The 16,033-nt window shown below is 60.7% G+C and overlaps 6 protein-coding genes across 6 annotated transcripts; 5 read left to right on the plus strand and 1 right to left on the minus strand.

The window, feature by feature from the left end:
• The first annotated feature begins 919 nt into the window (after positions 1–919).
• Positions 920–4,835, plus strand: SDRG_12776 (CMGC/MAPK protein kinase). Its single transcript, XM_008618857.1, has 6 exons — positions 920–1,903; positions 1,963–2,517; positions 2,566–3,338; positions 3,387–3,987; positions 4,034–4,198; positions 4,245–4,835. Exons 1-6 carry the CDS (start codon positions 956–958, stop codon positions 4,755–4,757), a joined length of 3,555 nt encoding a protein of 1,184 aa, XP_008617079.1. The 5' UTR covers positions 920–955; the 3' UTR covers positions 4,758–4,835.
• Positions 4,836–5,142: 307 nt separating this feature from the next.
• SDRG_12777 (hypothetical protein) lies at positions 5,143–6,553 on the plus strand. The gene is made up of 2 exons (XM_008618858.1): positions 5,143–6,057; positions 6,118–6,553. Exons 1-2 carry the CDS (start codon positions 5,202–5,204, stop codon positions 6,474–6,476), a joined length of 1,215 nt encoding a protein of 404 aa, XP_008617080.1. The 5' UTR covers positions 5,143–5,201; the 3' UTR covers positions 6,477–6,553.
• Positions 6,554–6,631: 78 nt separating this feature from the next.
• Positions 6,632–6,862, minus strand: SDRG_12778 (hypothetical protein; the record flags this gene model as incomplete). Its single annotated transcript, XM_008618859.1, has 1 exon — positions 6,632–6,862. One exon carries the CDS (start codon positions 6,860–6,862, stop codon positions 6,632–6,634), a length of 231 nt encoding a protein of 76 aa, XP_008617081.1.
• Positions 6,863–6,929: 67 nt separating this feature from the next.
• SDRG_12779 (hypothetical protein) lies at positions 6,930–9,531 on the plus strand. The gene is made up of 3 exons (XM_008618860.1): positions 6,930–8,415; positions 8,465–8,578; positions 8,631–9,531. Exons 1-3 carry the CDS (start codon positions 7,501–7,503, stop codon positions 9,264–9,266), a joined length of 1,665 nt encoding a protein of 554 aa, XP_008617082.1. The 5' UTR covers positions 6,930–7,500; the 3' UTR covers positions 9,267–9,531.
• A 283-nt stretch (positions 9,532–9,814) lies between these two features.
• Positions 9,815–12,986, plus strand: SDRG_12780 (hypothetical protein). The gene is made up of 3 exons (XM_008618861.1): positions 9,815–10,544; positions 10,594–12,012; positions 12,069–12,986. The coding sequence occupies exons 1-3, from the start codon at positions 9,954–9,956 to the stop codon at positions 12,900–12,902; spliced, it is 2,844 nt and encodes a 947-aa protein (XP_008617083.1). The 5' UTR covers positions 9,815–9,953; the 3' UTR covers positions 12,903–12,986.
• A 260-nt stretch (positions 12,987–13,246) lies between these two features.
• On the plus strand, positions 13,247–15,331 carry SDRG_12781 (hypothetical protein). Its single transcript, XM_008618862.1, has one exon. It carries the CDS (start codon positions 13,265–13,267, stop codon positions 15,251–15,253), a length of 1,989 nt encoding a protein of 662 aa, XP_008617084.1. The 5' UTR covers positions 13,247–13,264; the 3' UTR covers positions 15,254–15,331.
• Positions 15,332–16,033: the final 702 nt, after the last annotated feature.

Below are 16,033 nucleotides of genomic sequence, written 5' to 3' on the forward strand. Positions count from 1 at the left end.
TAAAAGCTCAGTAGGTACTATGTGGTGGTGCGCAATCTCTTTCACACCGGAAGATGCTGCGCGAGGGTCCAACTCCCAGCAGCTTCCTTGTGTCCTTGGCTTGGTCGACCATAGGGAGCGCCATGCATAGTTGCAACGGTACAGGACTCTGCGCCGTCGCGATCGAGCATCCTAGACCGCGAACGATCAACGATCGCTCGCCCCAAGTACGCGCTGTCAGCAGGTTGCTTGTGTCGCCAACGTGAAATGCTTGCGTTGACCCTGCAACACCTTTGCCGAGACGGCCAGCGTCGTCCCTTGTAACTTGCATCCACGCAGACCTCGACGCCGAGCTGCGAGACGACCGAACGTTAGCGCAGCGCGAGGCAGGGCGTGCTCGCTATCAGCGTGGACAACGTCCTCGACCAAGAAGAGCTCGATGCGAGGTGCTCGCAAGCGGCTACATTGTGAACAACGTGGCCACCGATGGATGCAGTCGTGGGCTCCACCTTGGTCACGGTATCGGTCCACGCTGACGTCGATGGTCACGCCGTAGGTCGTTGAATTCGAGCGGCTAACGCACGGCCGTCGCGGCTCTGCTCTGGTACATGTGCAGTGCGCATATGATTGCTGCTGGAGCCAGAGGGTCGGGCGCGCTCGCAATGTCGGCAATACTTATAGCATGAAGGGCTCAAGGGTGCGTAGGTGCGCTCTTGCGGCCGATGCATGAAGTGGCGTCGACTCGCATACGCCTGGAGCAGCGAGCCTGGAGGACGATCCTGCCGAGGCCGCCCGCTGATGGTTGTTGAACCGAAGATCCGCCCACCGTGGGATATAAATTCGTAGGCATTGTAAAATAAATGTTATCTTGCGCTTTGTAGCTAACGGTGTGAAATACAATAAAATAGTGGTGGCGACTGGGAATTCTATTATCGCTTCGACGTTTTTGAACACGCCAACATCGGACGGGCGAGCGATGACGGAGCGCAGGTTCACACTCCGGAACGAGGCCGATGGCGACGCGTCGCAGGCGGCGCATAGCATCGTGCGCTTCCTGCCGCCCCCGGCCGTCGCCGACGCCAACGCATTCGAAGAGCGCGGCCGCGTCCACGCGACCATGGCTATGTCGCTCGCCGACCAGCGATCTTTCGCCGATGTGCTTGCGCAGTTGACGTTGCTCACGGTCGTTGCGCCGCTGCCCAAGTGGCGGGGCGTTGGCATCGTTCACGTCGGCGACTGGGGCCCCCACGCCGTACAGCTCGCTGCCGACCAATTGCATGAAACGGACCAAGTGCGCTTGACGCTGTCGTGCGATTGTTTGCCAGACGCTGCGACCTCGCCCGACGACGAGCGCTCGACCTTGTACCGCGTGCTCTTGACGCTGCAAGAGCAGCTGCAGCCTGAGGAGGCCGTGCCCGAGCGTCCGCGCCGCGTCAACAGCACGTTTGAGCGCGACTCGCCCGACACGAGCGACGAAGAGAAAGGCCACGGGACGTCGCCGCCGCCGCACCACCGCACGCCGCGACGGTCCGAGTCGGCGCCTGTCTACAACGAGCCGCCGACGCCGCCGTTCGAAGACCTCCCCGTGACCCGCGCTCGCTCCAATACCGTGCGGTACTTGCTCTCGAGCCGCGAAGGCTGGGGCGGCATTGCGTTCGAGGGCTACTTGAACAAGAAGGGCGACCTCCTCGCGGCGTGGAAGTCGTGCTACTGCGTCCTCGAAGGCAAGACGCTCGCCGTCTACGAGTCGCGCGAGGACTTCATCGCTGACGTCGGGCTCAAAGTGCGCATGCTGCTGCTGGCGGTGGACGAGGAGAACGGCGCCAAGGCCAACGGCTTTAGCATTCGCACCGAGGGACACAAGGTGCAGCACATGGCGTCACGCACGGCGTTTGAACGCGACCAGTGGATCCGCGCCATCAAGGTACACCACTTCTTCGCTTCGCTCTTCCCTTCTTACATGTACGATGCAATGGCTTCTAGATCCAGCTCGTCCAGTACACGCAGCAAGTGGGGACCAAGGGTGGTCCGATGACGCCGACGACGCCGCATGTTGCATTTGCGTCGCAGGCGATCGACGTACCAGTGTTTTACACGCTCTTGAGCAGCCTCTTGCGCGAAGAGATTGCGGATTTTCCGATTTTGTGCCGGAATATCCACCCGGACGTCCTCTTGACGAGCAATTACCCGCCGATTGTACCGTTCTGGGGCCAGTACCGGCGCTACGACGGCCTCCTTTTGTACATTTCGGCGATCCTCGAGACGGTCGACGTCGAGTCGTTTGAGATGGCCGACATTGTCGAGCTCATTCCCGAGTCGTCCGAGTGTGCGACGCCGGACGAAGCCGCGATCCCGTACAAGAAGCGCCTCGTCGTCACGGGCAAGGAGACGTTTTCCATCAAGAACATGGACCCACCGCGGAAGATCACACAGCTCTTTGTCCACGAACTGTGGCTCGACTACAAGGACCGCCTCGTGCGGTGGCACATCAACGGCGACTCGGTCGTGCTCTCGGTCGCCTTTGACGCCTGCGACAAGGTGCGTCTTCATTCCGTCATCTCAGACGTAACCATCATGGGACGGTAGGGCAAGGGTCTCCGGCTCATGCTGCCTGGCGAGACGAGCGCGATCCAACAGGCCATTCCTCCTGGCAACTTTTACGTCCAAGTTCTCAAAGCGCAGTCGCTTGGGCTCCAGGACGCTGGCGACGCCAAGGCCACCGGGGTCTACGTGCGCTGCGTCGTTGTCGAGGGCACGCACGTCGAGCGCACATTTGACGGCCTCGACGGGTACCTCGCAAGCAGCTCGGACACATCGCCGTCCAAAGACGACGGGATGACCAAGCCGACGAAAGCGACGCGTCTCCTTCGCGGCTTGCAGCGCGCGACAGGCACGAGCATTGAGCGGCCGTACGCCCCGTACGGCGACAAGAGCGGGTGCGTCACGTCGATATCGACGCACAAGCCGCAGAAGGACGTCGAGTGGAACTCGAACTTGCGCCTCGGGTTTCCGGGCTGTCCACGCGGCAGCCACTATGTGCTCAAGATTGAGATCTACCAGAGCCGCTTTATGATGCACGACGTGCTCATTGGCGTTTGCAAGGTCAACTTGTCGCCGCACATGGCGCTCACGACTGCGTCGGCCGAGGCCAAAGCCAACGGCGCCCTCCCCCGCTGGTACAACCTCTGCGACATTTACCACGACTGCAAAGAGTGGTGGGCGCCGCCGACGGTCTTCCGCGGGCGTCTCCAACTGGCGATTGTGTACGCACCGAGCCACACCCCGGGCGCGACGATGCTGCCGTCACCCGTTGAAACGACGGCCACCGACACGACCGAGACGCTGCGCGAATACTTTAGGTACAGCGTCCTATCTTCTCCTACGGCATTGGACGCCTAAGAACGTAGTACCCAAGAGTCCAAGAACATCCCGACACCGCCCAACCCGCAGCACCAAAACCTCTTTGGCCTGGGCATGCCGTCACTGATCCGGTTTACGTCCAACCCGCACGCGCCGCCCGAGATGCTCCGTGACAACCACATCGTCATGGCCAAAAAGACGGCGTTCGACATGCCCGTGCGCTACCAGCTCATCAAGGTCCTCGGCTCGGGCAGCTACGGCGAGGTGATTGCAGCGAGCGACACGGAGACAGGCGCGTCGGTTGCGATCAAGAAGATTCCCCAAGCGTTCCGCGAACTCTTGGACACGAAGCGCATTTTACGGGAAATGTGCTTGCTCCGGCAGCTCAAACACCCGCACTTGATTCGACTCTGGGACGTACTGCGGCCGCCCCGCTGCGCCGAAATGGAGGACATTTACCTTGTGACGGACCTCATGGAGGCCGATCTGCACCGCATCATCCACTCGACACAGACGCTCAGCGACGAGCACGTCGCGTACCTCATGTACCAGATCTTCCGTTCGCTCAAGTATTTGCACTCGGCCAACATTGCCCACCGCGACCTCAAGCCCTCGAACGTCCTCCTCACGACGCAGTGCGAAGTCAAGGTGACGTGATGACACGTATATACACGTGTGACTCACAGCGACGTAGCTCTGCGATCTTGGCCTTGCACGGTCGCTTGGCACGACGGTCCGCGAGATCCACAACGACTTGACCGAATACGTCGTGACGCGCTGGTACCGGGCCCCCGAAGTCCTCCTCGACGGGTCTCGGTACGGCATTTCGCTCGACATGTGGTCGGCCGGCTGCATCATGGTACGTTTCGACGGAGATGACGCGTACTATACAACTACGATCTTAGGCCGAGATGCTGGGCCGGAAGCCGCTCTTTCCGGGCTCGAGCACCATCACGCAGCTCGGCAAGATCTTCAACGTGCTCGGGACGCCGCCGCCGTCGTACGTGGACAAGATGATCAAGCCCGCTGCAAAGAAGTGGGTCCAGCGCCAGCGGCCTCGGACCGCGATTCCATTTTCCGAGATTTACCCGCAGACGAACGCATTGGCGCTCGACTTGCTCACGAAGCTGCTCACGATCGACCCAGAGGAGCGGATTTCTGCGTCGGACGCGCTGCAGCACCCGTACATCACGTCATTGGGCCTATTGGCGGACGACGCGGTCGACACGTTTGTCGGCGTCATTGACGCGTCGCACGAAGTCGTGCCCGAGGTCAAGGCGGCGATGCAAGAGGCGGTATTTGAGCAGGTGTGCATTTTCCACCCGGAAGCGGTCGAGGCCGAGAAGCTACTGCACGCGCAAGACGTCCAGTTCCGCGTGAGTCCGCACAGCGGCCAGTTGAAGCCAACTAAGTGGTAAGAGGTTCCCGGTTCCGTCCACTGTTTCAAATTGCAGAGGCAAACAGCAATCTCAATGAAACGTACCAATCGCATTACACCTTGACGCGGATTGGTCGAAATCCAGTCGGGGACTGGCGACCCGGGGGGGGCTACTGGCCCGTCGAATGGCGTCAGGCGCGCTGATTGGCCAGCGTTGTATCCAATGGGCGACCATCGCATACGAACGCCAAGTGGTTTTTCAAAACGTTGAACCCACCGTGGTCGTACAGTGGACGTAGCGATCTTTCCCTCCCACGCACGTAATTCCCTCTCAAAGAGCATGCGAATCTTATCGAGTTTAAAAGGCATAGGGGGGTTTCCAACTGATTTGCGGGTGGGGGCCCCATAAAAATAGAAAATTCGAACGCGCTAGGCGGCGACAGTAGCTGTTGTGAAACGGAAGCCACAGGCCAAATCGTCGAGGATGGCAGACCAGGTCAAGATGAAGAGCCACCACCGGCGGCAGATCCCGGACTGGGAGCGCAAGTTCCAGTGCCCCCATCCGCTGTGCGGGAAGCGCTTCACGCGCAAGTTCTCGATGACCGAGCACATCAAGACGCACACGGGCGACAAGCCGCACGAGTGCACGGCCAAGGGCTGCGGCAAGAAGTTCACGACCGCCGGCAACCTCGCGCGCCACCGCAAGATCCACGACTGCGCGGCGAAGGAGGCCTCGAGCAACAACGAGACGTCGCCGTCCTCGACCAAGTCGTCGGCCGACGACTTTCACCCGCCGATGGACAAGGCGCAGCTGGCGCGCCGCCGCTTCTCGGTGCCGACGACGTCGGCCGATTTTTTCACACAGTACAAGCCCGCGCAGAGCGCGCTCCTCTTTGCGGATCCGTCGACCATTCTCCAAAACAAGATCGAGGCGACGCGTAACTTTGAGACGGGCGCGACCGACGCGGCCGAAAAGATGGGCCGCTTTGCACCGCCGCAATGGATGGGCGTCGACCTCGCCAACACACACCCGATCCCGTACCGGCCGCCGACGCACCAGCCACCGATGGCCCACCCGCGCAGCCAAAGCCTCACGCACGCCCAGCTGAGCTCGCAGCTCCAGGCGTTCCAGGCCAGCCTCCGCTTCGATCCGTCCACGTCGTACGCCGGGTCGCCGCACCGGATAAACATTGACACGCTGCTGCAAGACCCGGACGAGATGGACGACATCAAGGAAGAGGACGACGAGCATTTGCTCAACAACAACGCCAACAACAACGCGATGCTGTGCACGCCCAACCCGATGCTGCTGCCCAACGCGCCCGGCGCCGGCCTTGGACGTACGATTCTTTCTGCAATATGGGTACGCATGGGTGCTAATGGTCGATGCTACTGTGTAGTGGGCATGTCGTTCGAGCCGCAAAAACCCATGGGAATGCACCTCGCGGCGCCGCCCGCCGACGCTTTTGACACGTACGCGCCGACGCCGGAGCTCGATTTCGAAGACTCTGAAATCATCCAAATGCTGATTTCGGATCGGTCCGACGACGAAGTGCTCTCGCCCTCGTACAGCAGCAGCGAAAACAACAGCCACAGCCAGAACCACAGCCAGAACGAGTACCTCACGACGACGTCGAGCATGATGTTTGACATGCCGCCCGAGTGGCACCAGAAGACCGAGGCGTACCGGTCGTCGACGCCCGCCACGTACACGACCACGAACGGCGTTGCCACTGGCCTCAACTATTGCTCGGCATGAACACCCCATACTACTACAACTACAACTACGACTCGTCGATTTATATATAAACAAAAAACATGCTATTTTGTGCACAACTCGTCGTCGGCTGCGGGCGATTGGGCGTGTGATCGTTCGTGTTGACGGGATGGTCAACGGCCTGATAGCAAATGTGGTCAGAGCACCGTCGTTGTCGTCGTCGAGTGGCGCGAGTCGAGAACGCTGGCGTATGGGGTCGGCGCAAGTTCTTTCGCCGGGACAGGCGACGCGGCGCGGCGTCGCTCCGCCTGGCGGGCGCCAATGCGGGCGAGCGTGGCATGGTACTGCTGCCACGCGTAGTAGGCGTAGCCGCCAATGGCCGCGAGCACGGCGAGCGCGAGAAGATAGACGACGACGATCGCGCTCATTTTTTCGGCGAAATTTGCGCGTTCGTTTCTCTGCCGTTCTTAGTGCTGCATATTTTTACGCTCGCAGCTGCGAAAAGAAGGCAGAAAAAGGCTGGCCTCGACGCATACACCACTCTGACTCTCGGAGCTCACTCTCGGATGTAATGCCATCGGCCGCTCGTCGCATGACGAGGTGGCAAAGCGCTTGCGCCAGCTCGGAGGTTCGCGCGTCCGTCGTTGCGTCCAGTACACATGAAGAAGAGTAGGGGGCCCTACGCCACATACCCCTGCGCCGAGTATTATATACGCCCGGTGGGTAGTGTAATCTACGGCAGCCACTGCCAGTTGACATGTTGCATGCAATCCGAATCACACCCGCCCTCATGTTGCCCTTCAAAGGCAAGCGCCGACGTCAACTGCAATGCCCTCAACGAGGGTACTGATGACGCTACACGCTGGCTTTCCTCGGCGACTCGTAGAGTGTCGAGACTGGCGCTGTGGTCATTCGCTGCTGGCCTGCTAGTCGGCGATCGGGCATCTTGCGACTGCAGCGCGTGCAGACGCGTGCCATGGTCATCCGGATAACGCGCTGCCGGAATCCCACCACAAGAACACTGGGGCAAACTGTTCGGAGCTTCGATCTTCGACTATGAAGCTTGATGTTTGTATGGGCTTGTGCGAACTACGTGTGTGGGTTGAATGCGCAATGTCGTGATTGCCGATTCACGTGGGGAAAACTCTGCGGAATATCTTTTGCCCATTGGCATCGAGAGCCATTTCCAAAGAGCAAGATGGCCGCCAACTTGCAGCCGACGCTTGAAGCCGCCAAGGCGCTTGCGATCGCCCATGCGGACAAGAACCTTCTGCCTGTATACCTCGACGTGACGGCGGACCTCGACTCGCCCGTGAGCGTCTACCTCAAGCTCATGCAGCACCAAGCGCCGGGCACGCAGTCGTTCCTCCTCGAGTCCATCGCGCCCGGCGAGAACATTGCGCGCTACTCGTTCATTGGCACGAGTCCGTTCAAGATTCTGACGTCGGGACCCAACTGCGCGTACCAAGGCGACCCGCTTGTGCAGCTCGAGGCGGAAATGGCCGGCTTCCGCCTCATTGCGCTGCCGGAGCTCGCGCTCCCAATGACGGGCGGCGCCGTCGGCTACTGCAGCTTTGACGCGGTGCGCCACTTTGAGCCGACGGTCGGGCCGTTCGTTGAGGCGCAGAAGGACGTGTTCCAGATCCCAGAGAGCATGTACATGCTCTTCGACACGGTCGTAGTCTTTGACCACGTGTTTCACTCGCTCAAGATTGTGACGCACTGCCGACTCGACCATCCATCGCGGGACCTTACCGCCGAGTACGCAGCCGCGTCGGACCGCATCCGCTCGATCCAAGCGCAGATCGAGTCACCGCTACCGCGGTCCTGCAGCAGCTCGCATGTCAGCGACAAGATCGTCGGCGACGCCCTCGACTACAACGCCATGTCGAACGTCGGCGAAGCCGCTTACATGAGCTTTGTCGATACGCTCAAGCAGCACATTGTGGACGGCGACATCTTCCAAGCCGTGCCCTCCCACGTACGTTGCGTTGATTTCGAAATCTACTAACAAACGGACGCGTCTCTAGCGCCTCAACGTCCCGCTGCCCGAGAACGTCACGTCGTTCGACTTGTACCGGCAAATGCGCGTGATCAACCCGTCGCCGTACATGTTCTACCTCAACTTTGGCGACGGTCTCGAGGTACGCAAGACAGTTTGCATGAGGCAGGAAACTCATGGACGTGCGCACGTAGGTCGTTGGTGCATCGCCCGAGATGCTCGTCAAGGTCGACCAGAACGCCGTCGTCGAGACGCACCCGATCGCGGGGACGCGCCACCGCGGCAAGACGCCGGCCGAGGACCAAGCGCTCGCCGACGAGCTCCTCGCCGACGAGAAGGAGCGCGCCGAGCACATTATGCTCGTGGACCTCGGCCGCAACGACGTCGGTCGCGTCGCTGTCCCAGGCTCGGTCCGAGTCGAGGCGCTCATGGCGATTGAAAAGTACTCGCACGTCATGCACATTGTGTCGGTCGTCAAGGGCCAGCTCCGGCAGGACAAGACCATCTACGATGCCTACCGTGCGCTCTTCCCCGCCGGCACGCTCACGGGCGCACCCAAGGTCAAGGCCATGCAGCTCATCTGCGGCCTCGAGAAGGAGCGCCGCGGTATCTACGGCGGGTCGGTCGGCTACGTGAGCTTTGGCGGCGTCCTCGACACGGCCATTGCGATCCGAACGATCGTCGTCCACGATCGCCGCGCCTACTGCCAAGCCGGCGCTGGCATCGTATACGACTCCAACCCCGCCGCCGAGTACAACGAGACTATCATCAAGCTCGGGTCGGCGGTGCGCACCGTGCAAAAGTGTGCGCGGCAAAAGCAACTGTCATAATGTACATACATCGATATGGACGGTCGCTGCTGCGAAATGGAGAATGCGTATGGGTACCGCCACTTGCAGCTGCTTGCTACTATCGCCAAAGGTCGAGTGTCTTGACTGCAAGAGCGTTTTGTTGGTTTTTGGAAAAATCGAGCTTCTGCCATGTCCAATGGGCTGGCGGCGTGCATGACGTGGCACGACGCACGGGCTCCAAGGTGACGCGAAGGCAACCAAGGCGATCCGACGACGACGCATACCGTATGCATTAGACTACCGGAATGACTGAATGAAATGACTAGTGCAGTCGCGTAGAGGTTGGAGCCAACAGAGACATCATCATCACGGGCGCGCTTGGCTCCGGTTTGCCCATCGTACAATGCGCTGGACAAGCCGCAGAAGGAGCCGAGCGCCTGCTTTCCAGTGTGAAGGTATTATACGAATTGCAGTGGAAATGAATCTAGAGCAAGCAGCAAAAATTCACTAGCATGGTGTAAATGGCAGCTAAGAATGCTTTCGTTTCGGCGCTTCGGGAGCAAGTGAGACCTCTTGCAATGAATACCTCTGAGATCCGATAAATGAAGAATTGAGTGTGAAGGGACCTGTGAGAAACAGAATGGCTACCGACCGAAGAAACGGTCTCCAAACGATGGGAATTAGTGTGAGGCGAGACGCCGAGCGCTCATTTCCGAATTCGCCGACATGGAGTCGTTCCGCGGCCACGACCCCGCGGATGCGATGGACGCGCCGATGCCGCAGTCCAAGCTCAAGCTGCGTAAGAAGGCCGTCGACGACGACGCCGGGCCCGCGCCGGGGCGCAAGCGCGCGCGTCGGGAGAAGGACGTCGACAAGGCGTACCCGGACGACCGGTCCTCGACCGGAGGTCGCGACGAGAAGCCTGACGTCGTGGCCGCGCCAGCGGTGGGCGTACCTTTCCTCACAGCCTCGGGGCGCGACGACATTGAGGCCGGCAAGAGCTTGCTCGAATTGCTCCTCAAGCCGAGCCGGCAAAAGTCCAAGCGCCGCGACGACCGCACCGAAGAAGAGATGTTTGGCACACACGACATGACGCTCGTGCCGCCTGGCATCGTCAACAAGATGGACAAGCTCAAGGACGACTACGTGCGCTCGGTCGCGACGGAGCACACGCGGCATTGGATCCAGATGAGCGGCTTTGGCGACAGCTCCAAGTTTATGAGCAACTTGATTCCGGCGGTCGAGCCACAGTACCCGTGCAACTACCCGACGATCCTCGACGAGATTGTGGTCTCGTTCATGTTCAAGCGGCCCGAGGTACGCATCCTACGCGTCTCACCCATTGTTCTCAAATAAGATGGTGTAGTACACGGATATGTTGATCCGGACCGTCATCAAGCGCCACACTGAGCACGTCTACCCGGAGAAGAACCCGCTCGTGCAAACGATGCTGCAGAAGATTGCGCTGCTGCACACGGGCGAGCTCTTTGGCGACTCGGCCGCGACGACCCGGCACCGGATAGCGACCTTGGCGATCGTCAAGGCCTTGTTCCACAGCAACCAAGAAAAGCTGTACCTCAGCACGTGGATCCTCGACTGCTTGCGCGTCACGAGCCAAGACATGCTCGACGTGCTCGTCGCCAAGCTCCTCAACGCGATCGCATTCCTTCCGCTCATGCAGCCCGAGCCGCACGCGCTGCCGTGGCTCGCCATGTGGCAGGACGAGACGTGGTCCATCTACGACGGCGGCCACCAGCTCGTGGACCTTGTGCACCTCGAGACCAAGCACGACCCGTCGACGCGCCGCGTGACGCGCTCGATCGTCCGTGAGGCGCTTCTGCGCTTTGCCTACATGCCTCAAGGCCACTTTTCGTTCTTTGCGCCAGCGTTCCGCTCTTATTTATGCGCCGCGACGACCGACAGCCTCGCGATGCTCACCGACGTGGTCCCGAAATTCCCGCCTCGGTACGTCGCCGCCGACCCGCACCCTATCACGCAGCTCCTCGACCTCTTTGCCAGCGCGATTCCGCTCGCCAACGCATCGGACAATGCGTGGTTCCTCCTGCATCTCTGGCCGCTCGTGCTCACGTCGGACGACGCACCCGAGTTGCTGCCGATGGTCTTTACGCGCTACATGGCGTACGTCTTTGGCGGTCTCAACGACAAGAAGCTTCCGGAGCAACTCGGCTTTGGCCCGCACGTCGTCTTTGGCACCGTCGACGCGTGGCAGAGCCTCCGCACGTTTCTCGAGGCAATTCCGACGCACGCGACCAAGCGCCTCCCGACCATTCGGCGTGTCTTTGCCGCGTGGAAGGCGGCGTGGGCCGAGGCCACGGTGCCGCTGCACGTGATGCTGACGATGGTCGTCGTCTCGCTCTCGTTTGAAGCGACCGACGACACGTCTGCGGCGTACCACGCGACCATGACGGAGTTTCGAGCGCTCACGCTGTCGCTCTTGACGGCCAAGGCGGCGACGCTCTTTGCGTCTGGACCCGGGTACCTCGCGTTTCGCCATACGTTTCTGCAGCACCCGCGCGGCGTCTGCCCCAAGCGGCTCGCCCACGTTGTCGATACAGTGCTGGCGCAACTGCCGTTGGACGACGCTTCGTATGCGCTGGGCTTGCAGCAGACGCTCGTCGCGAGTTTGGCGGACGAAATGGAGCCCTTGCCGGGCGTCGCCTTCTTTGATTGGCAACAACACATTGTCCGGGTGCTGCCGAGCGGTCCGTCCACCATAACACACCCGCCACAGCCACTTTTGACGGTGCTCCTCTTGACTGAGCTCGTACGTTCTCCCACCTATCCTTTTGCTCACTATGGACTTATGATGCATTTGTGCAGGTGTCGACGGCGTCGCCATCGGTGGCCACGTTTGTTCAGCGCCAAGTGGCCACGTCCCCGGCCGTGTACGAAGCGCTCATTGCGCTCCTCTCGTCGATGGACCAAGACGTGGTCGATGCGACGCTTGGGCTTTTGCAAAACGTCTTGACGCGCTGGCACGACCTGGTGCCGGACCTCTGGACGCAGCCGCATGTACTGCAGACCATTGCGCGCCTCGCCCACCGCGCCGACGCACGCGGCGCCAAGACGCTCCTCGAAGCGCTGGTGACGCGTGGACCGCCGCGCGTGCCGCTGCTTCTCCTCCGGCTGTGCGTCGACGCGCTGCCGTCCCTCCCGGCCCACGAGATGCTTGCGTATGTGCACGACGTCCAGCTTGGGCTTGGGCAGACGCCGGCCGTGTGGGAGCCAGTGCTGCAGTTTGCATCGGCGCAGCTGCTATCGACAGCGACGGCGTACTGGACGGAAAAGTCGGCTGCCCACATGGGTCTCCTACTCCTGCGCATGCTGTACAAACTGCAGTGGCGGCCCGAGTACGCGTCCTTGCTGCCGTTTGCGCTTCGGACGCTTGAGACGTCGTCGGACGTCATTTGCGCGTTGCAGCTCGGCCTGCTTTACGATGTGGTCGCGACGGCACCGCGCGCCCAAGACATTGCGCCCGTCTTGACGTCAAGCAACGTGAGCTCGCGCCTCCAGCTGCTGCTCTCGCTGCCGCAACAGCGCGGACCGTCGGTCGTGGCGCTCGCAAAGCGCACGCTTGGCGCGCTCGAGACCAAGCCTTCTGCCGTAGCCTCATCATCATCATCAGGAAAGCTGCATCGTACCGACGACGACTAGAGTTATACAAAGATTAAATACCAACTGATTGTGGTCGCGCAATAGCGACCGTCAACTTCGTCGCAGCTGCCCATGTTTGCGAAAAGACCTACCCCTTGTCCTTCATGCAGGCAACTGAGAGCGAGCTCTTTCGTTACGAGGTTTAGAGTTTAGGAGGTTTAGCGATTAGGAGGTTAGGAGGTTAGGAGGTTAGGTTAAATGATGCAGCCATGGGCTTGGTTAGTTGTTTGCTTGCCGCAGTAGGTATCGCCCGAAGATTCACCGCCACAACCAAGCAGTACGACGAGCACAGAGTGTTGGTCGTTGATGTTTGTCGCTGGCTTTGGCATTTCCATTTTCGAGAGGCCAAGACGACGACGACGATGGCGGTCCGCGCTCGGTATGGCCTTCTCTTCCCGCGGTCCTCTTCGCTGGCGGCCATCGACGCGGTGCAAGTAGCGCTGGAGGCGCGGGGCCTCGTCGTCGTGCGCGAGACGATTGCCGGCGAGACGAGTCCGGTCGCGACGTCGTACCTCGCCAAGCACCACGCCATGGCGCTCACGGTGACCTGCAGCCACGCGCGCCTCGAAGCACATGCCGAGCGCCTCGGCCTCTTCAAGCCGCTCGCGGACTCGCCGTGCGCGCGCAGAGAGCCGTTTGTGGTGGCGCGCGGCGACACGTTTGCGCACTACGCCGAGAAGGACGGCCCGCACCGGTTCTTCTCGAGCAGCGAAGAGCTGTACGTACTCGGCGACCTCCTTGACGACGGCGTCGAGGGCCACCACGTTGAGATGTTGCCGCTCCACGACAAGCACGAGAAGAGTGTGCTTTGGCGCGACTTTTGCTGGTCGTTGTACCCATCCAACACGGACCTCGCCGACCGCATGGAGGCGTACTTTGGGTCCCAGGTCGCCTTGTACTTTGCGTGGCTGCACTACCTCACGATCTTCTTGGCCGGGCCCGGCGTCCTCGGCGGCCTCCTCACGCTCTACGAGTACCTCGCGGACGTCGACGAGAGCGACGACGTGGCGGTCTCGCCCTTCTTTACGCTCTTTATGGTGCTCTGGAGCGCGTGCTTTTTGCAGTATTGGCAGCGCCGGTCGGCTGCGCTCGCTTGTCGCTGGGGCCTCCTCGAAGCCGCGACCAAGCGCACGCTCCGCCCGGACTTTGTCGGCGTGCCCCACACCAACACGTTCTCGGGCGTCGTCTCGCTCACGTACCCGTACTACTACCGCGCGTTCAAGTACATATGGTCGGCGCTCGTCACGACCAGTCTCCTCTCGATGGCAGTCGGTATCATGGTGATCTCGCTCAACTTTCAAGGCTACATCCACGCCAAGTCGGTCGGCGGCGCGTACTTGCATTGGCCGCTCGTGCACCAATTTTCGCTGCCCGGCGCGGTCTTTGACCAGCAAGGCGGCGGGCCGCTGCCGTACGTGCTGCCGTACGTGCCCGTCGTACTGCACTGCTCGCTCATTCTGTTGCTCAACTTGCGCTACCGCAAAATTGCGTATGCGCTCACGCAGTATGAGAACCATGCGACGACCGAGTCGTTTGAGAATGCGCTTGTGCTCAAGCGCTTCTTTTTCGAAGCCTTTGACTGCTACATTGCGCTCTTTTATCTTGCGTTTTGCCAACTCGATGTCGTCTTGCTCAAGGCCGAGCTCACGTCCTTGTACATGGCCGACACGTTCCGGCGCGTCGGGCTCGAGACGCTCTTGCCGTTAGCCCTCAAGTACGTGGGGACGCGGCCGCGGGACGCAAAGACAAAGAAGGACGACGAGGCTGCAACGTCGGCCAAGGTGCAAGTCGTCAAGGAGGCGACCGCGTTCGACGAGTATGAGCCGTTTGACGACTACCTCGAAAAGGTCATTGAGTTTGGCTACGTCACGCTCTTTGCGTCGTGCTTTCCGCTCGCGGGGCTGCTCTCGATGGCATCGAACCTCATTGAGCTCAAGTCGGACCAGTTCAAGCTCATCTTTTTGACCCAGCGCCCGGCCATCGCGCGCTGCACCACCATTGGCATTTGGCAGTCGATTCTCGGAGGCCTCGTGTGGCTCTCGGTGCTCACCAACGTCTTCCTCTTTGGCTTTACGACCGACCAGCTCAGTCTCTTCTGCCCCTCGTGGTTTCAAACGATTCCGGTCGAAGACGCGGCGTTCGGTGGCGTCGACCATATTCATGTCGCAGCGTCGGGCCAGGGCATGACGGTCATGGGTTTTGTCTTTGGCGTCGAGCACGTCCTCTTTGTGCTCGTGTTTCTCATTACGAAGCTCATTCCGAGCGTCCCCGACAGCGTCATCGAAGAGACGGCACGGCGCCAACGAGCGCTCGTGCTCGCCAAGCCAGCGTCGTCCGCCGAGTCGGGATAGGTGTAGGGTTAAAAGCCTCTCTACGTGTAAGAAACCAAGGCGTTCTTGTCATACCGTTGCATTCTTGATGCAAAGTAGCACCGAGCACTCGTAGCTCGACGCGCATGGTCCCGTTTGCCTCGCCAGCTTTGAGAGTTCGTCGAGTTCAACTAGGTTGCGTGAAAATAGTCGAGTCGCCTCTGTGGGCTTGGTCGATCACCAAACGACGAGCTTGGTACGTCCCCGAGCCGCCCGTGTGACTCCCGATAACGCTGTTTTACGAAGATGAATCTAGCTCTAGGTGCCCCGACCGTCCTATTAGCCGGAGCTATTAGCCGATATTTCGCTATCCGCTTGTGGCGTAATGTCGTGATGCGGTTTGCACTTTCGAATGACGTGGCAGCGCGTGCAAGTACAACTGTAGGCAGTAGGGAAAAAGACTTCGGGTAGGCAGCATTGTGTGTGAGGATCAGCAGAATTGAATTTGCCCCGCCGCCCTCACATACCGCCTCCAGCTTCAGTACACGGTCGTCGGCCTCGACGCCGACGCCACGGGCCACCGATGCCGACCCCGATTTGATGAGACTCTCTGCACACACTGTGCCTGCACTGGGCGCTTTTGCTCGCGCGCGCCATGGCCCGACGCGCTCCGCGTCCCGCTTTTGGCCCGACGCATCTCGGCCGTCTCTTGGCCCGCTCGGCGCGTCGATGGATCGCGGCTGCGAGCAGTTTGTGTTCCGCGCCTTGGCGCTGCACGGATGGATGCGCATCGGGTACGCCGTCGTCATGATGCTCAACCGC

The sequence above is a fragment of the Saprolegnia diclina genome (genome assembly GCF_000281045.1).
Source record: "Saprolegnia diclina VS20 unplaced genomic scaffold supercont1.52, whole genome shotgun sequence".
NCBI lineage: Eukaryota > Oomycota > Saprolegniomycetes > Saprolegniales > Saprolegniaceae > Saprolegnia > Saprolegnia diclina.